Source organism: Anguilla rostrata, chromosome 2 (assembly GCF_018555375.3).
Source record: "Anguilla rostrata isolate EN2019 chromosome 2, ASM1855537v3, whole genome shotgun sequence".
Lineage (NCBI taxonomy): Eukaryota > Metazoa > Chordata > Actinopteri > Anguilliformes > Anguillidae > Anguilla > Anguilla rostrata.
The window spans coordinates 17,727,520-17,755,263 of NC_057934.1; the positions used below are offsets into that span (position 1 = coordinate 17,727,520).

The 27,744-nt window shown below is 47.2% G+C and overlaps 1 protein-coding gene across 3 annotated transcripts in view; it reads right to left on the bottom strand.

Moving 5' to 3' along the window:
• kcnip2 (Kv channel interacting protein 2) overlaps positions 1 to 27,744 on the bottom strand; it is a 123,341-nt gene that overhangs the window by 55,689 nt on the left and 39,908 nt on the right. Inside the window, exon 1 of one of the 3 annotated variants that reach the window (XM_064320914.1) lies at positions 13,441 to 14,115. The exons of the other annotated variants lie outside the window; for them this stretch is intronic. Within the exon in view, the coding sequence (XP_064176984.1) occupies positions 13,441 to 13,528 (88 nt within the window). The 5' untranslated portion in view covers positions 13,529 to 14,115. Of the gene's footprint in view, positions 1 to 13,440; positions 14,116 to 27,744 lie in introns of those variants that run through there. 3 annotated transcript variants of the gene reach the window in all.

The window sequence follows — 27,744 nt, forward strand, 5'->3', positions numbered from 1 at the left end:
TTGTTTTGTTTTAATAATATCTTGGGCGCACATGGGGAGAGCGGTGTTGTGGTATGATGACGGTGAGGGAAAAGAAACAGTCAGAGAGAGTGAGACAGACAGAGACAAACAGAAAGAGAGAAAGAAAAAGATAGACAGAGAGAGAAAGAAAGAGACAGAGAGGTAGACAGAGAAAGACAGATTTTGTGCAGTGCAGAAAATATTTACAAATTAGACAAATATATTTCCACAAATGATCCCTAATTATAAATAATTTATTTGCCTATCAAAATATAGCACCCACCGAAAACATACAAACATGTACATATTTATTGATTTACTATTGTTGCTGTATTGCTGTTATTGTCATATATTTTTACATTTATAATTATTATTATTTTGATATTATTATTAATGGAATAGTAGACTTTAAGACCAAAGTGTCTTTGGTCTGGAGCTGTTTTTCACTAGTTTGGGCTAGGATCCTTAGTCCCAGTGAAGGCAAATCGTAACCTTACAGCGTACAATCACATCCTAGGTGATGCAGCGCTTCCCCAACAGTTTGGGGAAGGCTGTTCCAGCATGACAATGCCACCAGGCATACACTGATGTTCTTTATGGACATGTGGAAGAACTTGAGTGGCCTGCACAGAGCCCTGACCCCAACCCCATCCAACACCTTTGTAATCAGTTGTAAAGCCAACTGCGAGCCAGGCCTAATCGCCCAATCAGTGCCCGACCAATGCTCTTTGGGCTGAATGGAAGCAGATCCCTGCAGCAACGCTCCTAATCTAGTAGAAAGCTTCCCCAGAAGAGTGAAGGTTGATACAGAAGCAAAGAGTGGACCAAATCCACATAAAATCCACATTTTAGATGAACTTCATGTATTCACATTCTTTTGGCCATGCAGGGTATTATTATTTCACATATTATTTATATATATATATGCTTTGGCAATAATTGCAATTGTATTTCATGCCAATAAAGCAACTTGAATTTGATAGACAGAGAGAGAGAGAAGACAGAGAGAGAGAGAGAGAGAGAGAGAGAGAGAGAGAGAGAGAAAGAGAGAGCAGGATTACATTATTTGTGGATACTGGCAAACCAGGTGTTAGCCGCAGGGTGAGGGTGAGAAAAAGCCGAGCAGAGATCTGAAGAGAAGAAGTGCGAAGGGCTCAGTTTTGGGGCCGCGCGGCGCGGGTGAGCCCCGCACGCAGACGGGGACAGATCGACAGCGCCTCTGCGGCGGAGGGCCGGCGGCTCCCCCGAGACCGCCAACCGCCGGGGCCCGGCCTCTCTCTCTCTCTCTCTCTCTCTCTCTCTCAGCGATGGAGGAGGCGACGGCTTTCTCACTCTCCCTCAGGTACTCCTCTCATCCGCAACAAAGGCAGCGGCGACCGGAAAAACAACCCAGCAGCCGAACGCCTAACGACGGCCTCCAGATGAGCCGCCGAGCCGGCACGCACGGCGACGGCGCTTTTATCAACGTACCGTCGCCGGGTGAAATACGCGAGACGAACGCACGCGATGCGTTGGGAAAAAAAGCTTTAGTGTTCTGGGTGACTCCAGCCTCAAAAAGAAAAGAAGGCATCACAGGACCGGCCCTGGAGACGCCAGGTCCCCAGAGCGAAGAAGAGGCCTCGTCAGGACCTTCCCATAAGCCCCCTCTGCGAAGGAGGAAAAGAAAAATGAACAAAGCGGAATAACCTGAATGCTCAGTTTGGGATGAAGGCTGCGGGGATTCAGCTGAAGATAAGAGGAATGTGGCAGTGAAAATGTAATGGAGTTATTGGAGGCCCTCTCTTCTGCCAGTCTCTTTTTCTCTAGAAACATATGTAGTCAATGGCTGTGTGCAGATTATATTTGTAAATAGGCCGTATAAATATATAAAGGGCTATATATATATATGTGGGTCTATAAACAAACAGACCTACAGTGCATGCACATATTTAGCATCTCTTGGATCTGTAAATATGCCTGCTCTTAATTTAGAGCTTGGAATAAATAACATAACAGCTGTTTTGAAATCTCTCTCCCTCTTCTTACTCCCTCCCCCTTCTTGTCTCTTTCTAGTCTCTTTTTCTCTCTCTGATACTCTCATCATTTTTCTGTGTTTCTCTCTCCATCTCTCTCTTTATGTCTCTCCATTTCTCTCTTGCTCTCTCTGTCTGCCTTTCTGTCTCTCTATGTATCTACCTCTCTCTCTCTCTCTCTCTCTCTCAGGAATGTCTCTGAAGGTCACTGCTAGTGTGGATGAGGTCATCATGACCCTGTTTGCCTTCCCATCATGCCCAGCGGCTTAAGTGGAAGGGACAAGGAGGAGGCCCTGTAGGGAACAGGCGAGTGTTTTAGCACCGCCGTGGGCCAGGTGTGGGGGAGGGGGGGTCAGAGCTGGAAGCCCTGGCAGTGAGAGAACCTCCAGACAGCTGCAGGTCTGCTTCCCCCGGCCTCTCTCCCTTCCACTGTTTGTGCAGCAGAGAATGCCAGACAGAGCAGCTTTCCAAGTCATGGGAGAAGCTGAGGAATTGCTGCGGGACTGTTTGGGCTGGCAGAAGCACACGCTCCACAAATAGCAGCCCTGAGCGATGGCCGTTCGTAGGGAAAACGTTTGATGTCTGATCAGCTGTGAAAATAACCACCCAATTGGTCTGGGGGTAGCTCTCAAGATACCAGCTAGCATGTCGTTTTAATGAAGAAAACTGAGCGAGAAATATTGCAGGGGCCCATAGTCTGTTTCATTCTGTTAGTAATTCTGTTAACTGTTGGTATGTCTTATGTTTGTTTCTTTTCTGCATTATTTCAAAGACAATCAAAAATACAATGTGAAATTGCTTGTAAAGAGCATCTTTTGAGTTTCCAAAGTATACTGTACAATCTAACATTATGTAATATAATATAATATGCTGGCAATAACAATCCAGTACAATTTGGCCTGATTATAATGGATCACCCAGTCTTGCGAGAAGTGCCACTGAACTGTCCTGACCAGAAGCAGACAGAGTGAGATGCTGTGACAGTTCACTCCAACTGAGAGTGTCAGTGACTCATGTGCTGTTCACACTGTGTAGGGATTTCAGCACCACAAGCGACGGACAGCTCCCCTATCTGTCTTGGCCTCCAGCACCAGACATACTGGACAGCTCATTTGAAAAGTTAAGATTGCATGTATATGTGTCTGTCCATGTGTGTGTGTGGTTAGCTTGATTGAGAGGCTGTTGGCGGGTTGTCAAGGATGACCAGCTACTTTGGAAACGAACCTGGCTCATCCTGATTGTTTTGTCATTAAAGTTGAAAGGTGAAATGCCAATTGCTCTCCCAAAGGGTTTCAGAATGATGGAAAAAGATCCTTTTCCCCCTTGAGAACTTCACAGAGAAAGAGAAAAAAGGGCAGCCCCCAAAAGAGAGAGGAGGAGAAAAAGAGGAAGAGAAAGCTCTGGAGCCGATCACCACAAAAGCGTGGCGGTGCGGCGGCAGGCTCAAACTCCACAGCCACGGGACAATGGGGGCTTCAATTAAGCACCACGAGAGTGCACGAGAGCTCAGCGCTCAAAAGACCCCCGCTTGAGCAACGACAGACTCCACAGGGAAAGAGATTAGTTATTCGCCCCCTAGAACACCCCCCCCCCAACCCACACTTAATGGCTTAATGGCTGTTTGTGGGGGGTGCGTGTTGGATTCAGTCAACAGGGGATAAATCCTCCTTAGACGCAGCCCCTTCGAAAAAAAATGTGACACGCACACTCAGGCTTACACAGTGACAAGCCATCTTAGGTCATTATACAGGGAGCACAGCAGTCTGACATAAAACAAGGTGACAGTGGCGCAGAGAGGGATCTTAGACTCACTACCCGAAGAAGACCGTAGGCACCCCTCCCAAATACAGACGAGATAGGGCCGCTGTCCACAGACATTCATCAGATTTTCATTAAGAAGACATGCCCCCGAACCCTTAGCTCCCCCCCCCGTCAGGATCCCAGCAAGACACTGCTCCTCCTGCCCCCGTTCGCCCCTCCCACCCCTTCTCCTCATTCTGCACCCTCCCTCCCCCCCCTCCACACGCGCCCCCCAATCCACAGCCCAGCCAGACAGCTGCTAATAGGGCTTTATTTTTGGAACATGCGAGAGGTGCGAGCCTCTATGATGGATGAAGGTGATGAGCTCCTTCTCTGTTATAGGTTGTACGTGTGTGTGTGTGTGTGTGTGTGCCTGCGCGTGTGTATGTGTGTGCATGTGTGCATGTGCCCGTGTGCCTGTGTGTGTGTGTCTGTGTGTGTGTGCGCATGTGTGCACACATGCGTGTGCGAATGTGCCTGTGTGTGTGTTTGGGGGGCGGGGTGGGGGGTAGGGGTCTAAGGAGACATCACAGGGTCTGTTATTCTCCATCTCTCCATCTCGCTATCTCTCCATCCCTCCAGTGCGTCACACCGTTCCCTGCTGCTGCCTCTCTGCCTCTCACCGTGTTACTGACCTTGACATTTAAGGACAGGCTGAATTAAATGCGTGAGGGTTTCTGTTCAGCAGTGTTTACGCCATTTCCACCCATTTCGTTTGGTTGGCCTCAAAATAATTACCAGCAATGCCGGTGGCAGAAGACCAGTGCTGCTGAGATGGTGCCAGCGTACGCCATGGCCAGGTCACTGACGCCTGAATCACAGTCACAATCAGAGATCACACATGACTCATTCATTCATTTGCTGCCATTTTCATAGACTACCGTACAGTATAAAAGAGTGTTGATCAGTGTGTACTCTTGCCCTGAGAGAGACACAGGGAGGGAGGCTGGTTTTTGGTTCCACCTTAAAATCAGCAACCAAAGGCGAGGTGAGTCAACTGTGTGATTATCTGCTATAAATGATTGGTTAACTGCGGCATGACAACAAAAATCTATGGCTCTGAGTGGCTCGTTCCTGTCATCGAACAAGCTTAAGTTCCCTAGTTCTGATCTGCACAAAAAACTGACTGAGAAAGAGAGGTTGATCAGGAGTCCTTGAAGATACGTTCAGGTTTGGCAATTCGTGCCCATAAGCTGAGTGCAGGTGCACTGAAGAAAGAGAGGGGGGTCTTTTCGCTTGGGCCCGAGTTAGGGGCGCTCCGACAGCCCGTGGCAGCGGCCGCCAGAGCGTCTCGTCTCGTCTCGCAGAGGACGGCCGTGAAGCCGGGCACGCGGGTCGCCGGGAGCCCAGCCGGCCAATCAGCATTCGCGGCTCGGCCGTGACACGCGTGGTGATTTATTAACGCCGGCTCGCTGCTCTGACACGGAGACGGAGGGGGGGGGCGCGGCAGAGATGGGGGGCACGGCGGAGAGCTGTGACACGGCGCGGCACGCCGGGGACAGGCAGGACGCGCGACACGAGAGAAGGGTTTCTGAGAAGCGTTCACACCGTGCCTGACACGGGTTCGACTGAACGTTGTCCAGCCGCCGGGTTTACACAGCTGAAGTGATGTTTCACAGGCAGATGAACCCCGTGGATCCACAAGCACACTGCTGTCTATTGGCCTCATTAATCACAAGCCTCTACCACTCCAGCCACAGTCCACATTGAGTCCATTATCACATCCAGTCAGAATCAGGATTTGTGTCACACACAAACACTGCCAGCCAGAATTCAAATTTAGGGCACAAACATACCAGCCAGTCCACATTTAGGGCACAAACTCTACCAGCCAGAATCAATTTTTAGGGCACAAACATACTAGCCAGTCCAGATTCAAACCTCCCGAGTCTGAGACACATGCCTGTGGAACCACTTCCATATTTAGACCACTGCTCTCCACACAGCCCCACTAAAACCAAATAAGTGGGGCCACATACTCTAATCGAAAACAGATTGTAATTTTCAATCTAACCCCGCTTAAATCCAGATCACAGGCCAGGCCCTAATCCCATCTCCATTGGAGACTATCATCCTGCACCCAAACCAGGGGCCCAGAAGCAGAAGTGCCTGTGTACACCCAGAAAGCAGATGGGCCCTTAACCGCATGCCAATCAGGACCGGGAGCCTCTGTCTACCCAACATCCCGCTCTGGGCGGAAATATCGCACTTGGCAGGCGGTCCTCCATCTGTCCCCACCGAGGCTGCGGGTGACGGAATCAGAACGGAATCTCTGTTCGTCTCGATGGCATCGCCGGCCATGAGGCGCCTGCCTTGTCCGGTGTCCGCCTCTTAACAACCTGCCATCTCATTGGGCGAGCATTAATTTGGACCGACCACAATGGGTGTGCCAGGATGGGCAATGCCCGCCTAAATGTGCTTGCCCAAACATTTATCTTGGCTGAATCACCATCACCCAACCGCAGATGCCCATCTAGGTCGTTCTGGCCCCCATTAGCTCTAAGCAGGCCCAAGTATATAAAATATTTCTGTCTACACTGCTGCCCTAGACTAAGACAGAGGAGGTGTTAGGGATATAATCAGCTTCAAGTTACTGACTCCTAAATAATCCACCCTCCACCTTATATGATGTGCGGTGAGCATTCAAGGGCAAAATGGTATGACCCAGGAGGTTGGGGGGGTGGAGGGGGGGTATACATTGGCAATGCTTGAGCGCCCCCCCCACCCCCCACCCCAGCTCTGGGTTTCTCTGATGAAAGGAGGGTGGGATATAAATGCAATCCATTATCATTACTCTGAGGCAGGCATAGTTTCTACCCGCGAAGAGGGTGGGCCCCAGAGGGGGGAAAAGGCCCCGGGCTACGAGGCGGTGATAATGCACTGCGCCACTCCGCCGTACCCAGCGCGCCTGAGAAACGCGGAGAGCTGAGAGGAGGAAGGGAAAAAAAAAACATTAATCAAAGAATAATTTCAACTTCTTTATTTTTCATGCGGAGAAGGAAAAAAAAGCCCCCCGGGGCGTGGCTGGTTTCTCAGCGCGCACCTCTCATCTCCGCTACCCCCCTCCGTCTCCAACCCCGGGCTCTTGTGTTTGTCACACGACGACTCATCTTTAATTCATGCGTCTAAATGTGCGAACCGAAATCTTTAGAAGGAGGAAACTGTACCAATGGCTGTTCTGTATGATCTAATAGGGCTCGTCACTCGACAAAATTCTGAGAATTTCTATTGAACGGTGTGACGCCACGAACGAGTGCACTGGCGAACGCTTGCGGTGTGGCGGCACCTATTGCGTTACATTACCCTCGTGTAGCAGACAGTGTTATCCAGAGCGATTTACAATGTTGGGGAAACGGTTTAAGTGCACTCATATTAAGAGCAACAGTTCTACAGAGCTTAGAGCAGCACAGCAGACAATTCCATAATACCCCATTTATTAGAAGCCAGTGCTAGGTTGGGGCAGAGAGAAAAACCCTGGATTCCGGTTCCATGGTGCCAAAGGCAGCAGTATAGTGCAGTAGGATTAGAACAGAAAAAAGGGAAGACGCTCCGGCTGATGGAGAGGAGGGCAGTCTCAGTGGAGTCCTCAGTCCTGGAGCCAGACTGGAGGGGGTCCAGAAGGTTGTTTTGCAAACGTCTGTAATAGCGGGTAATATAATTGTGTGGGCTGTTGGTGTATCTTGCTGTGTGATACATGCACTTCAATGCACCTTGAACGGTCAGAAACACCGGCATCATTAAGTGTCATTACTAACAGGAGCCCAGGAAGAGCGCGTCTCCCTGCCGTTTGCCCATTGGATAACCGTTTATCGCGCCCCCGAGAGAGCGAAGCCACGCCTCAAAGCAGTCTCACACTATTATTAATACTCTTAACATACAGTCACACTCTGCCACAAGCACGCATGCATGCACACACACACACACACACACACACACACATCTTCTGTCTGATATACGCACAAAGCCAATCATAGACTTGTTCACACATTCTCTTTGTGTCACACACACACAACCATGCATCCTCCACCATGCACGCGCAACGCTTTCTCGCTGTCACACGCAAGCGTGCACGAGCACACACCGATAACCTGTTCCTTCACGCACACGCTCTCGGCTCATCAGCGCTCCTCGTGCCGATCGGGACAGACGGCTTCGCAGAGCGGCTCAGCCTGGCTTTCCTAGCTTTCCCCATAAAGCTGAAGATGAACATGTGAAGCTCCAGTGACCCCAAACTTCAGAGACTGAAAAATGTAAATCCTAATAAAACAGAGACGGAAATGACCGGTATACAATTCTTCCTACTTCCTATCCTGAGAAAGAGAGAGAGTTTTCAAAAAGACTTCCGTTATTTATTCCGAGCTATAAATAAGCAGCAGGCATATTTACAGAGCTAAGCCATGCTAAATATGTGCATGTTGGTTTATTTGTTCGCGGGCAGAGAGGCAGAGAGACCCTCAGGAATGGAATAAACTGCAACGAGAGCCCAGTAATGATGGGTACAGCCTTGTGCTTCCAGTGGGCTTAACCCCGCCACAGGGAAAACAAACACGATCTTCAGCCGCGTCTGCCTCAGGTGTTTTCCTCCTTCCCCGGTGCACTGAGAGCCCTTGTAGAAGTACTCCTCCACGCCTTCAGTACCACGGAGCTCCATTTTCCACAGGCTTTCAGTGATGAATCTGCATTCATTACAGTCATCGGCGCCTTCGACACCTCACCAACCTCGCCGTCGCCAAAACTTCATGCATTCGGTGCAACATCTCGCAGTTGTTTTTATTTATTTCATTTCTGTCACAGGCAATTCCGCAGCAACGTCAACTTAAGCGTGAAAATATAAAGTTGCTTATTTTCCAATTAAGCTTCTATCACATTCACCCTTTAGGTGTAGCATCTGGGGCACAGACTTAATATCACCATTGTATTAAGGGAAATTGCATGTTCTTACAATTACAAAGCAGGATGCAAAGTCGAAAATAAGGCTTTTCAGCCAACCACACTTAATGGACTTAGGAAATGGCTCCCAGAACTTGTTTATCACTCACACCAGCCCCCCGTATTTCTTTTTTTACAAAGTTGAGAAGTTGATACAGCAATAAGTACTAAATTTAAATGTGTTACTTTCTTGTTAGTTTATAATTCTAGAATCTTGTAATTAGGCAACACGCCACTCGTGACCGTGCTGTATCATGAATACAGTCATGACAACAGGGGTGTTGTTAGGCACAAAGCGAAGCAGAGTGCCGGTGTTCTAACATTTCATCCTAGCAGTAACCCCGTTGCCCCTGTAGCTGTAAGTGTATTCACAATACAGCATGGCCTCGAGTGCCATATTGCGTTCATAAAACAGTTACAACATAAAGAGAAAATTAATTGATGACAATATTATCTGTTTTGTAATATTATTTTATTATTTATAAGTAATGGTTGGTCAGTGGAGTGATACTGTTCACAGATAGGTTGTTTTGGATGTAGCTGAAATGTTACTGTATCGGATTTACAATCACTGTAGAACGTGGTCTCAGCCAATCAGCATCAAAGATTGAAACAATCCAATTTATAAAGATGATGTCCTGACTAGGACCATTATTGTCACATGTGTCATGATTCTGAGGAAAAGTTTCTGTAAACCGGGTATTTTAAATGCAATTATATTAGGGAAAGCTGATTCACACCTGATGAGTGCAGACCACAGGTGCCAAAGATGCACAAACACAAAAACGAAAACGAAACTCTGCAACACTGCGTATCTTGCATGCTGGCAACTTCATTAATTGTGGTTCACTTACATGTCGGACATGTCTGTCCTTCGCTTTCAGAGACCGTGACAATGGACGGGCGTGTGAAGCACAAGTCAGCCACACGTGGGCGGCTGTCATAAATGTTTGTTGGCAAGTTTCAATGTCTCCCCTCAGTCAAGCACACCTGTGCTATTCCAGGTTCTCTGATGCACCTTAACTGACGCCACATTGTTACCACTGAAAAAGAACTTCCACAGGAGGGACTTTGGCTTAGACAGATTTTCTGCAAATATTTCTTTGCCAACTATATTTCTCATGTTTTTTTTTCCATTGTTTAGGTTGGCCTGCATGAGAATGGATTTTTATGAGGGTTTTGTTGAATATAAATAAAGAGTTATTCCTATAATGTATAATGAGGTTTGCTTCCACCTGAGATTTTTACTGACAGCCATAATTTCAACCTACAACAGCACTATGGGTGAGGCAGCAGACTGTACGATTCTTCTCCAAATGCACTGTAGCTCTCACCCCTACCTCTCACTGACTCAACATGGTCCTGTCATTTTTCAGACCCTTGAAGCCACAGTAGGCTGTCCATTTCCATTCATTGCTTTAGTCTTTTCTGTCTTTAGAGCTCCACCAGAACTTGAGCCACCACAGAAGTTTCTCAAACTCTTGCATCAGAAAAAAGAACTTGAATAAATCCAAGACTGGTAAAAAATAAAAATAAAAATAAATAAAAAAACAGAGTGGTTGTCAGATTTGTTTTGATTTGGTTGGAAAGTCTGAATGATCCTTCAGAACTAAAGGGCCTTTCTGTTTTTGTGTTTTGTTTTGTTTTTTGGGAGGGAGGGTTGGTTGTTACTCAGAGTCTGTATTTAATGACAAACTACACAGTCAATTACAGTACACAGTCAACCTGGTTTCTTGGGTTTGACATGGTTGCAGATTTAAACATGAAAACAACGGCAGACTGGTGGCTCTCCATAGAGGGGATAATGGAAGATAATGCTAAGGACAGGTGCTGTATCGCCACAGTGTGAAGACTGACACAACCTACAGTAGAATATAAAGATTTGTGATCCAGTCGACTCTGGATACCAAGCTGGCTGCGCGAGAGGAACAATCGGCGCACGCTTTCTCTTTTATCTGCATCGCTAAACTCCATCAAGTCGCACTTTCTGGGGACACTTAAATGAGAGGTGTCGGCGTAAAGCCCGGGCGCCTCGTGGGCAGCAGACACAACTCCGGACTTAATTAACACGTCCCCAGGGAAACGGCTCAGAGGGGAAGGGATTAGTCATCGACCAGCCCGTTTCATTCCCGTTCGCGGACGAGAGAGACCCGCGCGCCTATTAACTCACTGAAGCAACAGCCTGCCAGCTTGCGAGCAGGAGCACTTATCCACACTTACCGCTGCATGGACGCGTTCGGTAGTATTTAGCTAAAATAACAGCGGCGCGCCGGGTCCGGACAAACTCTCCTCGCTCCGCTGGGATGTAGAGCGAGGAGATGAAATGACAGGTTTCAGACCGTGTTGCGAGGAAGCATAGCGTCATTCCCTTCAAAAATAATCGCAACAAATTCCACGTCTACGGACGTGTCTAGGGATCCATACCACCCGCAGAGGGTTTCTTCCTGGGTTTTTTTTTTTAACCGTTATTATTGGCAGATGTTCTTACTTCGTGGGTGGGGGTATGGTGCTAGATTGTGCTACCAGGTATCACCAGGCACCAGTGGTGGTATTTTGGGGAGGGGTCTGCTGGTCCACTGTGAATGCATGCATCCACCCAAGCAAATCAAATCAAATCATCCACAGCACAGCCAATTTGAAATTATGTTACACTGAGTTGCAATGCTTGCAGAGTCGGTGTATCAGGGATTGTCCTCTAAGAATCCAATAAGCTTTAGAATATATAAATCTATTGTTTTTCTTAAAGTGTACTGCATTTGCAATAGAGTGAATTTGGCGCAAATACACTACAGCACCTCTTGTCTGGTGTGCCCCTTACATCTTCACCTCTCAAAATGTCTCTTTTGTATCTCATTTCTTTCACTTGTGTATCTCATGTATTTAATAGGTCCCTCATTAAATACATTAGAGGGCAGAGAACCAACAAAGGGATTCACCATGGACAGTGGCTGCATTTTACACACACGAGGAGACACAAACACACGTACACACATGCACACAGATGCACACACGCACACTCACACACACACACTCTCAAACAAACACACACACACACACATCCTCTCGCTCAGTGTCAGTCACACAAAGATAAGATCCAACATCCTCCCCGAGCCCTAGACAGCAGGCACATTTACTGGCACTGTTCTAACGTGTAATGAAAAGACTTTAAAAAGCAAGTGGCCTTTATAGAATCACCCTTTTATGTGGGCCCGGAACACTCTTCCCCGTCAGTCTCAAAAGGCCACGGCGGCACCGGCACCGGCAAGGAGGCGAGCGGGAGACCGTCTCCATGGCAACTGTCACGGCACAGCCGCAAACTTGCGGATGCGCACACCCATTCTTTCTGCCGTCCGTGCGCTGCACTCACCGCACCTCAAACCGCTCGAGCAAGCAAACGCTCAGCAAACATACTGTACGCGTGAGTCGCAGGGCTTCAGACATATGCATGAGCCGCAGTGGATTCGCAGTCATATTCACTTATACCTGCACAACTGGCTGTAGAGCCATCTTAATTACTGAAGAAATACACTCATTCGTTTAACAGATTCTCCCATCAAACAAAAATTTGGTTTAAAAAGTGCTTGGAGCTTTGTTTAAAATACCTAAAGTGAGATATGCCTACTGCTCCAGTAATCATTTAATGTTCTTTGAGGTTCAGCCAATATTTCAGTTCAGAGTCTGAATCCTTCCCTGTATATATGGTAATTAGCAGTAGCGTTTTGTCATCCTACATAAAGCCATTTCATCTTTGGTGTTAACACCTCGTTTCCTTTTTGCTTAACAAAGTTTCCCCATGCCCCCCCCCCCCCAATCTGTTTGGCTGGTGAAGCATGAAATGACATAAATACTGAAAAAACACACTAATGAATCCAGTGACTGAAACTGAGGTCGCTTACGATGGCCACTGGGTGATAACGGCTGCTAACGGATGCTAACAGCTGCTGCTAGCTGGTTTTGACAAGCGGGTGACCTTCAGAGAACACGGGGATGTGTGAAGGTCGCGCCCCTGCGCCAGGGCGCTACCGGGGCAGGACGGGAGCGAGGCGGGCGAAAGCGCCCGCACGGTGCCACAGCGCCCACAGAGCTGACCCCGTCGCTCCACACGTTTACAAGAGTCATCAGGGCGAAGAGCCAGCCGCGGCGAGAGACAGAGAGAGAGAGAGAGAAAAGGGGAACACAGCCGGGGATTGGCGTCACCTGCCTCTAACACTTTCGCAGCCACAGTTTAACTCAGTTCACCTGCGGCTCCAGAACTCCTCAGGCAGAGCGCTTGTGCCATACTGCCACAGAGCAGCACACAGCTCCACGTTCACACTCTACAGTCAAACGCCTCGGGAGCTGTAAAAAACCAGCAGCAGGACACACTAACGATGAAACAGGGGACTATAAAAGCCACAGTCGCCCCTTAAATTTGGGAGGAGGGAACAATTTGTTCAAACAAAAAAAAAATTAACAGAAAGCACAAAACTCTCCAACTGCGAATCCGGAGTTCCACGACAGATCGAACGGAACCCTTCCTGAGAGTCAAGTTTCATTTGAAATGACAGTGAATTGAAGATGGGGATGGGTCCATTTAAAAGAGGCTCGACCCCCCCCCCCCCCCCTGCACCCCCCGACCGAGCGGCGGCGAAGGTGTGCAGTGATGTAACTGGACAGACGGAGGCGGCGGGCCCGCGCCGGCTGCGGTGAAGGTGCCTACCTTGCGCCAGCGTGCCCATCAGGAAGCGGTAGAAGTAGCGCGCCGCCTTGGCCAGCTGCCGCCGGCACCTCCCCCTGCACCGGCTCATCTCGGCTGGACGGCTGCTCGGGACGACGGCGGGCGACAGGCGTGCGGTAGGACAAGCGGGAGCGTGCTTGAGCGCGTGCGCGCGTGCGCGAGTGTGTGTGTGTGTGTGTGTGTGTGTGTCGAGGGGACGTGCGGCTCCTGCCCACCCCTGCTGATGATCCTCTGGAACCTTCTCCCTCGCTGATCTCAAACCGCCGCTCCACCTGTGCAGGATCAGCGCCGGAGCCTCAAAGTGGGGAACAGCGATGGAAGGAGAGGCGAAGAAACGACGCGCGCCGCTCCACACCTCTCCCAGCACCGCCGATTTTCTTTTTCTCGCTCACCAGTGATTTTTTTTCCGCCGTTTTGTTTTTTCCTCCTCCTGCTTTCAAAGGACGCCGTCTCCAGAGATTGTTTTATCTCTTCCTTTTGTTTTTTTTTACCCTTATTTTTGGAATCCAAGCTGTCTACGGTGAGGCAAATGAAGTGCGGAAGAACAGAGCAAACACGGTGATCAGTGGCAAAAGCTCTCTCTCTCTCTCACTCTCTCTCGCTGTCTCTCTCTCTCTCCCTCTCTCTCTCTCTCCTTACTCCGCGGGCTCCGCCACACGCGTTTACCTCCGGAGAGCGCGGTCACAGGACTGGCGCAGAGCGTGTCACTCAGGCACTCGGGGTGGGGGGGTGGGGGGGGTGACAGGGTTAAGCCGACATCCTAACCCCACTCTCTCAAGGGTTCCTGCTGCCTCTCGGGGGGATGGATTTAAAAATCCTTTTTCTTTTCTTCTTCTTCTACATGTACTGTTGCTGCCGGTGGTCAAGCTGTTGCTTCCGCAGCTCCCTCCCAAAGTTTTTCCTCTTTCTAGGAATCCAGAGCTAACAGATTGCAGTCCAGCAAAAAAAATCTTCCTCACTCCATAGCATGAAGGAAGAGAAGAGGATAAGAACAGTTTCTGGTCGAACTAGGAGAGGAAAGGCAGAAGAGAGGACTCACACGAAGAGCTGAAGGCTCCAGCGATGGTTGAGTAGCATGTGGGTGACCTCAGATGACCAGGGCGTGGCCTCTGTAGGTATGGGGCGTGGCCGTGAACGCGCTCAGGCGTGGCTTCAGGGAAACAGGGCCTTTCTGGAGAGGTCTTGGGGCGTGGCCTTCGCACAACCCAGGTGTGGCTTCAGCGTGGAGCGGACAGCGGTCAGCAGAGCGGGAGTGTGATCTGCGTCTCCTGTCATCTCTCTCCGGCTCTCCGGCCAAGTGAGGGAGGGAGGGAGGGAGGAGGCAGGCTCCAGGGGTCCACAGCTCAGCTTCGCTTGGCTCCTCTCTCCCTCACCTCCTGTGGTGATTGGAAGAACTGCCTTTTCCCCTACTCCTCAATATGTTCTCACTCTCTCTCTCTCTCTCTCTCTTTATCACCTCCCTCTCCCTCCCTCTCTCTTCCTCCTCCTCCCAGTTCTTATTCAGTTTGCCTGATTTTCCAAATGCTGCAAATTACAGGTGATTACCGTTTCCACAGCAACCGCAGACTCCACGGGATTTGCCCGGCCAATCGCAATCGGTACAAATCTACACGTGGCACTGATAAGACTGATAAAAAAATGTAATGTTTCAACAGCTGCAAAGGAGCATTGGACCATGTGCAGTGGAGTGAGGTATTGAGGTATATAACCCCTGGCTAGAGGACTACAAGCATGCTTTATAAGCATACAGACACCACAAAGACGCCAAAACACAACCTGGACCCAGACTCCTGAATAAAAACTGTCATATTAATTGAACTGAGAAATCTGTCAGCATGTAAGCCTGTGTGTTGAAGTGTGAGCAGGGGCAGGATTTGCGCATTGATTTGCAGTGTTCTTAGCGTTAAAGGGGATGAAGGAAAGGTTGAAAGGGTGCCGGAAAATCAATAGTCCCACGGCTGATAAGCAGAGCTCTGTCTGCTTTAACCGTAAACCGAGGAGAAAAAAAAAGACATTTGTTGATGACGTTTCAGGAAATACGACCTGACAATACAATGATAAAGCATCTATTAGGTTTACACTAAATTCTCAAAATGTATTAAGATCACAAAAAAGGCTGAAAGGATGCTGTGTATGTGCGTGATTGTGACAGTGTGACAGTGGCATGTGTTTGGCGCAGTGTCAATGCGACATGATTGTAAGTTGTAGCCATCAATGAAGGGACAGGACTGTGATGCGGCACAACGTCAGTCTGAATGACGGTGACTTGTGCAGTGCAGTGCCAATGAGGATAATGACTACTTAATGAGCACGGCGTCAAAGAAGAGCACTGCGGCCTTTAGAGCAGTGGGAGGGAACTATCACTTTTAAGCCTTTACATTACATTACAGGCATTTAGCAGACGCTCTTATCCAGAGCGACTTACACAACTTTTACATAGCATTTTACATTGTATCCATTTATACAGCTGGATATATACTGAAGCAATTTCGGTTAAGTACCTTGCTCAAGGGTACAACGGCAGTGTCCTATCCGGGAATCGAACCTGCAACCTTTCGGTTACAAGCCCAGTTCCTTACCCACTGTGCTACACTCCATTCCGACCTTTAAGGTCTAAGGTGTACCACAACTAAGTGATTAGAATGTTCAGAACATTCTAATGGTGATGTCACAATCACTACCAGTAATTGAAAGCAATGAAGTTCTAGAACACTGGCTTAGAATTTTGATAAGAACAAAAAAAAACAGCCAAAAAAACCTACTCTTCAAAGGGTTAAGGCACATCGTCAGTGGGGACAATCAGCAGCTTGAGCATCGTGTGTGAGCAGGATATGACTGTAATCTGCGTGGAGCAGCCGAAACACGAGAAGCTGTGCAGGGCGGGTGCGAAGGTTCTGAGCGCCGCGGGAGCGTTGGTTTAGCTTAGACCTCCGAGCGCTGCGTCCCCAGGCCAGACCGTCCCCGCTGCGGCGCCGCAGAGCCGATTAAAGGGGAACGCTCCTCGCGCTGCGGTGAGCCCCGGGAACATTTGCACATGTAACCGCTTCCCCTTTCATCTGCGGAGCTGATTTCATTACTACCGCCTAAAGTCCCTTTGAAGCTGTGACATAATGAACAGACGTACTGTGGAGTCGCGTGCACGCACGCAGCCATGAACATGCCAGTGTCAGAGTGTGAGTGAGTGTGTCTGCATGAGCGTGTACCTCTGTGTATGTGTGTGTGCGCGCGTGCGTGAGTTTAAGAGTGTGTGAATGTGTGTTAGTGTGTGTGAATGCGTGTGAGTCTGTGTGAATGTGTGTCAGTGTGTGTGAATGTGTGTGAGTCTGTGTGAATGTGTGTGAGTGTGTGTGAATGTGTGTGTGTGCACCTGCTGTCTCAATGCAGTTTGCTCAATAGGGAGTCATCGAGCCAGCTGCAGGCACTCCATGCTCCACAATACCACCACCCCCCTCTCGCTACACACACACACACACACTTTTGGGCAAAGCATTCAACCGAGCAGTAACACCCTAATCCCCAATGTGCAATGTGTCAATGTGAATTTCCCTCTGGTCCCTGCCAGTTCTGCTCACAGCACAGTCACATAAACCTGAGGACTGCAGGCCCAAGTCTCTGTCTGATAGAGACCACTGTTGAGCCTCTGAGGCCTTCAGGTTAATATACTCATTTCTCTCAAACTACACAAAGGCCAAATCCAACCTGGATTAAGGTATCTTGTTAATAGGAAACCGGCAGTGTGGCATAATGGTTTGGGGCTGGCAGGCTCCACGTTTTTAGGTTTGATAACCAGGTGGGGAGCTGCCTTCGCATGCTTGGTACTTCGCCTGAATTGCGTCAGTACATATCCGACCATATAAATGTATGGTATGTAAAAACAATGTAAAAATCAGTAATTTACTCTGGATAAGGGCGCCTGCTAATTGGCTAAAACGTAATGTAATAAACACAGCCCTGGTATCACAGGAACATTGCAGGATCAGGAGAATCTTTGCCTTAGCCACAGCTTAATCCAATAGCACGGGTGTGCATATTCATAGAAGCACCTCTGTTACACAGGGTCTTTGGTTCACACACTTGTATGACACTGCAACACCTTGTGAACAGATTGCGCCGGAGAGAGTTCGACTCCACCCGGACTCATTATCAGCAAGATGCTGCCATCTAGTGGAGATCCTAAGCTATCGCTATCAACACGCAGGTTGCTCTCTCTCTCTCTCTCTCTCTCCTAATCTCTCTAATTCACTGGCTGAGAGTCAGGGCTAAAAATGCATCTGGTGACAGCTGTGTTTGAACCAGAGATTATACACTGTTACACTGCCACACAGTTCAATGAGCCAGGTTGTACGAAGCCACTGGGGGAGAAGAAGTTAGAAAGAATAACTAATATGACACATTCACTTTTTTGTTCTTTCATTTCTGCCTTTGTCTTTCCATTGCTTCCCATCTAACTATTTACCATGGTAGGCAGAGTAATAAAAGGCACAGTAGATGTTTCTCATCTCATTAGTGAAAGGTGAGAAACAAATGCAATGTGGAAAGATGTGATGCACACATCAAGAAGTCACCACTGGAGTTGAATTAGAAAGACAAAAGTATCTGGCATGCATAGGGATGAAAATAACAAAGTTTTGGATGTAATCAGATGCTCACTTTCTCTGCTCAAATAATATTTGAATACTCCTTTTTTGGGGTGGAAGGCGGTTGAAGGGGCAGGGGTGTAGCAGCAACTTCAAAAAAGGTACTGCTACACCCCTATACTTTAGATCAATGTTTAATAAATTTGGACTGTTTTCATTTGAAACAGTAGCATATCTATGGCAGTCATGTTGCAGACGTTCTCTGTAATTACCTGAGAACACTGGGGATCATGAGTCCTTCTCTGAACACACAGAAGGTCAGTGATGGTAGGAGTGCTGCACTGTACCCCACAATTCGCACTCTTATGTTCCTAGTGTGCTTGTGTGGAGTAATTCCACGGTGCGCTACAAAGATTTTGCTTCATTTCAGCTAACAGAAGAGCTAATGCAAATGTAACAGGTAAAGGAAATGTTCCTGACAGTATAACGTTTGCTTTGCACCCATGGGTTCTGAATATATTGCGATATTGATTTGCATTCCTACACCCAAGATAAATGTATTGGCTACGCTATGCCTGTAACACATTTATCCGGGGAGCATCGAACTGTGTATGAAATATTGTTTCCTTTAAACAAATGAGGAACAGGCCACAAGCCCCCTGAGGCCTGTTGAATACTTATTAGTTAAGTAAATGGCTATCACCCCTTCCAGGAAATGGATTATGCTGTAATACATAAACATCTGGAGTTTTATAATATAATTGCAAATATATTTCACAGCAGTATAATGCAATGAGTGCAATATCCAAAAGTGGTTATAATTTGTACATTGGCATGTACAGTAAAATCCTGATTTGGCTCTGTACCCCAAAATCTTATATATGTAGTCAAACAATTCACATGTGGTTAAAGTGCAGATTCTCAGCTTTTATTAAAGGGTATTTTTATACATTTTGGTTTACAGCACTTTTTATACAAAATCCTCAGATTTTAGGGAACCATAATGTTTATGACAAATGATTTTGCAGTTGTTTCTGATTAGTCAGGTGCGTTCCATTGCTTCCTTAGTGCAGGTATAAGAGAGCTTTCACTATCTAGCCTTGATTCTAGGCCTTTGATTGCATTTGGAGTCAGTCATTGGCACTTGTCAACATGAGGACCAGAGTTGTGCCAGTGAATGTCAAGGCCAAGTCATTCACCCAATCTGAATCCAATTTAACATTCATATGCTGATGGGAATACTTAAGGCAACTAGCCCCTAGCACAAGCAGTAGTTGAAGATAGCTGCAGTACAAGCCTGGCAGACCATCAGCAGAGAAGATACTCAGAAAATGGCGATGTCTATGGGTCACAGACTTCAAGCAGTCATTGCATGCAAAACATATGTGACAAAGTACTAAATGTGACTTTCATTGACAAAAAATTACCTGAAATGGGGCGGGGCTATGTATAAAACGTCCTGTAATTTCAACATGGTGAAACCAAAGTGCACCTTTAATTAAAGTAAAAAGAATGCCCTTAAATAAAAGCTGAGAATGTGCACTTTAAACACATTTGAATTGTTTGATAACATACCTAAACTTGTGGAATACAGAGCCAAATCAAGAAAAACATGTCTTTGTCCCGAATATCATGGAGTTCACAGTACATTGTAGTGTTCCATTATCCTGATAATAAGGGCTTTTTTATTTCAGTATGATTGCAGCATATACCGAATTAGACAGCTGTGATACAGGCCTGGTAAGCAAGACCATCATGATTTCTAGAGGGCAATCTGAGGTCCTGCAAGGTTACCAAGGTGTCATTTTCACTGACAGTGAAACAGTTCAAATGGAAGTCTGAGAGTAGACAGAGCAAGGTGCAGATCACCTTTGGTGAAGTAAAATATTACACCTGACACAGGCCTAGAAAAGAAAGTACTTTCCCAAAAACAAAAACAAAAATTGTATCTTCACATCTTCACCATCTGCAATGAATTATCCAAACAACCTAAGCATGAAACATGCAATGTCCATGTTTATAAGACAGTGCTTCTAAAAGTTAGTCACGTGATGACGTGGAGATTGCCAGCAGCGCAGCCAGTAAAAGGCACAGAGTTTCGGTGTAGAGCTGACCAATCAAGTGTAGGTACGGATAATTTGTATTCTCTGTCAGCTAGCGACAAGGCACTGCCTGGATGTAACGCACCGCGTGTCCACAGGAGGGACAGTCTGCTGGTGCTCTCTCTCTCTCTCTCTCTCTCTCTCTCGCTCATTGCTCTCTAACGACATCTAGTGGCAGCACAATGCATTGTATGAGTTGTGCCTTGTAACAGCTGGCTTTGCTCTCCAGGATTGATTTGAATGTGAAAGCAGGCCTGAGTCCTGTCAGGATTGTAGTTTGTTGGCCATGACAAACTGGGGAAAAATGTTTTAAAAACATTTTGATTTTTAAAAAATAAACAAAGTTTTTGATATATTACCATCACAAGACCATGGACCATAAACACAAGCGACCGATACATTTAACAAAATGGGGTGAATTTCTCCTTCATAGCCTTATGCACTAATTAAAACATGAGGGAGAAAGAGACCAAACAGCATGTGTAGCTGCAAAGAATGCACATGTATGATTTATTATACTTCTACGTAAGATACATTTTCTTCAGCTCCTTCCATCTGGGTGTCAATTCAGAGTACCAAAATTTAAGTGCAATAGAACAAGAAACTCCTTTATCCCTACCTCCATTAATCTACTGAACATGCACAAGTAATGGCATTGCCCTTAACACTCTTGTTATGATTGCCTTTTATTTATTTAACCTAATAATGTGCTGTATAATCCTATGTATTGACAAATATCGATAATTGGTCATGCCCAGATTGTGCACTTTATGGTCAAGTGTTTCCTGCTCGTTTTTTAATCTCATGTCTGTTAAGTGTCTGTACTTTTATGGCTGTCGTGTAAAATGTGGTCTGTGCTGTTTTAACCTTTTTAACCTTTTTAGCCTGCAAAGCAAATTTCCCTCCGGGGACAATAAAAGTATTGAATTGAATTGAATCAATTATTCTATACTGTGACATCATCTGGTGACGGAGCTTCCAAAACTCCTCTTACTCATGCATGTAATACTTAAATTATGCAGCAGAGGACGCTACAGTTTCTTTGGTACTGAGAACGCATAAGGACGCTGCTCTCAGCTACAGACAAGTAGTACAGAGAAGACTGTATGCTATCTATTCTGTGACTCACAAAACTACTCACAAACTACCTTTCTTCACAGGAGAATGTAAATGAACTACTGGTCTTTCTAGCCTCCATTAGAAACAATATTCAGGGAAAACATAAAAAAAGAAAACTGAAGTACAGTCATTTCCTCTAGATTCCACTAGATTGCAGTATTGCATCATTGAGGAGATGGAGGAAACAAGCCCCCAACTTGAAGAGCGAGTGACAATCTTCACAGTAACTCCCAAAAGAAGAATCCTGACTGGCTCTTAATGAGCCCATTATGAAGCTTACCTCTAATGCACTACTCATTAAGCACTGGTTACAGTAGAGATCAACAAATGGTGTGTAGTTCTGCACCCTGTATTGCATTGTATAGTTAAAACATTGCTTACAACTCTTTCAGCACACACACACACACACACACACACCCGGTGACCAATTTGCAACACATACTGCACACACTCTCAAACTCAGTTGCATACATACAAATACATACGGACGCACACGCCAAGAGGGCAATTTGGCACTCATTCAGCACAGAGCAGCCAGTTTGTATTTGTGATAATAGTCATTCAGCCCTGTTCAGAGTTCCACAAACCTGACAATGTTACAGTGGCAGAGACAAGCTCTGAGATGGACTCGGCACTAATCTTGGAGTGTGTTTCAACATGCTTTTAATGCAAATAAAGAGAAAATGGGATTGAGCATGTAGCTGTTGATGATGATGATGATGTTATTGTTTTAAAACGCCATGACAGAGCATCCATTATCTGTTTCACTTCTAAACGTTTTTCATTGTACTGAGTGTGGTGCCAATTGCCAACAGCATCTGCCACCTGCTGCTCTCCCATTGGCCTGTGGTAGTGTCAGTCACAGCAGTACTCAAAAGGCAGCATGCTTCTGATGACATGAGACCACCCCTTGCGTCACTAAGATGTTTGTGCTGCGTTCTCCCCCTCCAGCACATAGCACAGAAAGACCTAAAGACCTGTGTTTGGAGCAGATGGAAGTAGAAGGCACTGGGGCAGCACTTGAGTGTGTGTATGTGAGAAGAGGGAAGAGAGCGAGAGAGAGCACTTTCATGCACAGGGACATTGACTCAAACTGTTTCCCCCACCAATACGTCTGCATTATTCAGACAAGAATTAATCATTTATTGGCCTGACACAAAGACACAAAACACAAAAAAGGAAAAACAAACTCGTTATCATCAGAGATTGTAAAATGAAAATTATTCCTACAGTTACATAAGCAAAAGCTCTTAGCAATGCTGCAACACATACATGTGCAATGTGCATATCTGTGCATAATTGTTGTAGGAAGTGGCACATGTAGTTTTGCACAGATACCTTGAAACCTTGAAGCAGGAACCAAAATCTGCAAGGCGAGGGACCTGAGCCACAGGATCTGAACATGGAGGGGGGGGCTCTTCTGAAGATGCTCCGAGGGGCTAGGCTGAACATCAAGGCGTGTTCATCACTAGTCCGAATAGTGTGTCTTTGATTAGAACTTTCACCACACTTCTGTGGGCAGGGGAGGGAGCGCAGAACTGGAGTGGGAGAGCGAGGGGGAATGAGAGGAGAGTGGGAGCGGGAGTGGAAGTGGGAATGGGAGTAGAAGTGGAAATGCGAATGGGAGTGGAAGTGGGAGTGGGAATGGGAGTGGGAGTCGGAGTGAAAGTGAGATTGATTGGAAGTGGAACTGAGAGAGCCCAATCACCGACTTCTGGACAAATGAAAAAGCTTCTGACCTCCTGCATAATACCAACAATAGAGAAGACCCACCTTAAGTATCAAGCTGCAGACCATCAGATGTAGCAGGTAAGGAAATTAAATAAGTGCTTTCACACTGTGGTAAACTCACAAAGTTAAAGCCACAAACCCACAAAGCCACAGAGTGCTGCAATGTTGGCTCTTCATCAATAAATGCAGCACCGGAGTTAAAAGGTGCGTCACCTGAATTTAAGTTCCTCGAGTTGTTGATGAAAGCAAGTACCTACAGTACTTTGAGTTTTCTCAAAACGTCCTCGTTCTCCAGTCATTGCCATTCTGAGTCTGTACCCTTCAGATAGAAAGGCGACCGGAATGACAGAAGTGAGAATATCGATCTTAACGGGAGGGAGTTCTCTTCCACAAGAGCCCAGTCTTCCATTTTCCCACAGAACAGGTTTTTTTTTTTTTTAAAGTGCCTTTCAAAGCCTTATCCTTATCGGCTACTCCCAGTCGATTGGCCGGTTGGAAGCACTGGGCGAGCAGATAGCTGCTTTGATACGGGTTTGGACGGGCGAGCGTGCCGCCACCGCCGCCCAGGGCCTGAGACAGGAAGAGGAGGAGCAAGAGGAGAAGTGGGCGGGGCCAGAGTGGGCACAGTTCCAGCAGCATTGTGTGTTCATTGCTTTACCCGCAAAGGAGGTGAAAATGCTACGACGACATGGCGTAACCGGGGCAACCCAGAAGCTTGGGCAGGTGGGAGGGGCATGGACAGGCCGGAGCAAGCGAGGCCAAAGCAGCAGGTGGGCGGGGCCGCAAGAATCACCGCCCACATCTGTGAGGCCGTGTGTGAAGAGGCCTTCGACCCGGAAGCAGTCCTTACACTTGCGCTGAATCGCGCGTCAAAAGTTCAGGACAAATGTTGGCGTCCAGGGCGCGGCATTTAGTTTGGCGGGGAGGGAGGCGGACCAGCTGCTCCCTGCGCTGAGGACAGATGTACCCCGGGAGCAGGACAGAGCGCCGGGAGCGCCGAGCCGGGATGCATGGCACGGACATCGGGGCGGAATGGGAAAAGCATGTCCCTGCGTCCCAGAGAGGAGTTTCTGCTGTTTAAGACGGTGTCTGCACTCAACCTGGCCCTGACCGTCTGCACTCTCTCAACCCCAGCCACAGACACAACAGCCAATCAATGCAAGCCACAGACACAACAGCCAATCAATGCAAGCCACAGACACAACAGCCAATCAATGCAAGCCTCAGCCACAGACACAACAGCCAATCAATGCAAGTCACAGACACAACAGCCAATCAATGCAAGCCTCAGCCACAGACACAACAGCCAATCAATTAAAGTCTGAGCTTCACACACAACAGGCACTGGAGGGGGCCAAGGGAAGATTAAAGGGAGTAATTAGCCCAGGTCCCGGAGGAACATCGAGCTACTTAGCATATCCTACATCACAGTGCTTGTCCTTTCCCTCACCCTCACTGTCCCACAATCCCACCCTGCACTACAAGTGACTTCCTGGAGCCACATGGGCATAGGAGATTTTAAAGCCTGGCTAAAACACGCAAATGTACTCACACACATACACACGTGCTCGCCACAAAAAGAATGCACACGCTCCCATACGTTCCACACCAACATTTCCAAATGCGCACACATAATGACTGAAGACACCTTTGTCCAAATGCTGCTTGAATTGTTTATTGTCCTTTAATTATTAAAGGCTTTGTATATTGTTAAATTGTTACGATCATTTTCCACATATTTTTGAATGCAGGCATATGCTGTAATGTTATTTTTAGACAGGACCTTATTTTATTGGGCTGTATAGACTCAATGTTCAGCATGACCAGCTTTTATAAAAGCGCAAGGACTCCTTAGTGGGTCATTTCTGAGGACTGGCTCACCAGCTACTGTATATGTTTTGAATAAACTTTCACCGGCGAGGCTGCACAGGTAACTCACACTAAACCCGCACACTAGTGGGTCATTTCTGAGGACTGGCTCACCAGCTACTGTATATGTTTTGAATAAACTTTCACCGGCGAGGCTGCACATGTAACTCACACTAAACCCGCACACTAGTGGGTCATTTCTGAGGACTGGCTCACCAGCTACTGTATATGTTTTGAATAAACTTTCACCGGCGAGGCTGCACATGTAACTCACACTAAACCCGCTCCTGGCAAAGGTTCACCCTGCACCCCACCATGTGTTTCTGGGGCATGCAGCTGGGTTGCAGCATGCATTGCTCTAGGAGTGAGTCATTCACAAATTAAACAGTTTTTGAAATCAACATGCAGACCCCTGATTAGGACTGGGTATATCAGTGGTAACCAACCCTGTTCCTGGAGATCTACGGTCCTGTAGGATTTTACTCTAACCCTAATTAGAGATCTTGCCACAAAAAACGCACACACTCCCATACATTCAAACACCAACACATCCAAACGCACACACATGCCCCAGAGAGGTCACACAAGCCAGCCTCTGTTTTCTTTCTCTGCTGGACTGTCAATCACCTGGCCCGAGCGGCCGAACCAGTCACCGAGTCTTACCGCTCCACTGATCCTGCCCACCCACGGGGCCATCTCTGACAGAGAGGGAGCAGGCTGCGCCACCCACATCCTGCTTTTCCTTTTTCTGTTCTTCCATTCTTTCCTTTGCCCTTCCACTCCTTCCTCTCAGAAGCTGATGTATCAACAGTCGGTAAGAGGTGTTCCTACAGTCTATTTGGCCAAATTCATTCAGCCCTCATAAAAGCAGAGTGGGGCCTTTGAAAGCAGCATGACCATTTTAATGTTCGGAAAAATGAAACACTTTTTTTTTGAGCAAGCAGATTCGTACTGACCGTGGTAAATGCACTAAATTAATGCCATTATTGTGTTGCCTGGAGACCTGGCAGTGAGGCCCGTAGCGTACAATAGCATTGACGCAGTCTTTAGGATTGCAAATGAGCACAATGATGTCATCATAATCAAACTGCGGAAGGCAAATGTCACAATAACCTGCTGACACCATTAGACTGGGGGGTGTTTACTGAAATCCCTCCCAACTTTTCCACAGAAGAGCTGAGAGAGCAGGGCTCACGGTGTTCCACGCCACGGACCGGTTCGCCCGATTTAACCTGCGAGGCTGCGCCCTTCCGGCTCTTTCTCCGGCTTAAGAGGATAAGCACAGGCGGGAAGAGGGACGAGGGGAAAGAAACGAAGCAAGAGAATTTTCGGTGTCCCTCTGAAACCCACGCGCCGAAACCGTGACGCGAGCCTTGGGTTCTGATAGCATGAGCGACAGACCGCGAAACCCGCCTTTTCCCCCATATGCTGAAGACCGGACAGTTCTCAGGCAGAAGAGTGATTCAGTCAGGCTGTGGATATCTTTACGTGGACAGTACCCTCCAAAATTACTGGAACCCTTCATAAAAATGAGCAAAATGGCAGCGTAAAATACACAACATTAGTAATGAACTATGGTCTTGGATCATTCTTCCACATAGAACCTTTCAAAATTCTTCTGATTCTTTGTTCTGCACTTGTATACTGTCCTCTTCATTTCAAATAATAAATATTCAATGGCCATCAAAAAACAGTAATGTAATGGTCAGTTACGTATTCTTTGGTCAATTTTGAGGCATGTGCATTTCTGAAAGATTTGTGGCCATGTTTGATCTTCCTGTCGGGGGGATATCAGGTTTTTGGGCAAAATGTTCAGGTACTTGTTGGAGTTCATGATTCCATTGACTTCAACAAAGGGCCCCAGGACCGATAAATGCAAAGCAGCCCTATAATATGTAAGCTCCACCAGCATATTTTATCATACGTAGGTATGATGTCATTGTCAACATTTTACTGTTCATGTTCACAGCAATAACACTAATAAAAACAGTCCCTGCTCTGAGGAAAGTGAAGGCGTTGCGGGGTGGAGATCAGTGGCATCTCAGTGCTGTGTGAGAGCTGATGTCTGTTGGGTTCCGGTCTGGGACCTACCTGTCTAAGCTCTGAGCCCAAAATCACCTACTTGCCCCTCTCCCCATCCACCAGGGGCCTATGGACCCAGATCCCATATTTAAACCACCAACATCCCAGAAACCCCTGCTGCAACCTCAGGAGGCCCGAGGACTTGCACACATCGGAGAGTCAAAGACTTTCCTTTAACTCTCATTCATCAGAAGTTTCCGGGGAGCTTTGCGAGCCAATGCCAACTTTCAAGCTGTGAGTTTAAATCTGACATAAATCCTCTTACAGTAAAACCAGACCTGCTGGGACTCCAGACCAAGTCTGTATTCACCTGTTAGTCACCTAACAGGGGGAATGAGGAGACCATACACTCTGGAATGATCTCTGGTGTCACCCTCTCACAAAGGAATTAAACAGAGACAGTGGGATGGCTATTAGCTGGGTAAGCCCTTCCTCTGATACAAACATATGGGAGCATATGACAGCCAGGCTCCTGCTCTTAAAGCTGAGGGAACACAGCCCTGGTCACATCAACCATGTTTACCACAGATTATGAGGATAAGAGCAAATATGTATTGAAGGAAGAACACACCGCATGCGGTATTATCCAAATGTGCAGGGCACTGCATATCCATACTTCCTGTATACAGTTAAACACTCACAGAGGACAAACATTTTCATCTTCACAAGTGATAACCAACCCTGTTCCTGGAGATCTACCATGCTGTAGGTTTTCATTTGAACAATAATTTGGCAAACCTGACTCTACTAATTAGGAGATCAACAAAGATCTCTATCTGTTCAATGAGGTGTGCTTTGTTAGGGTT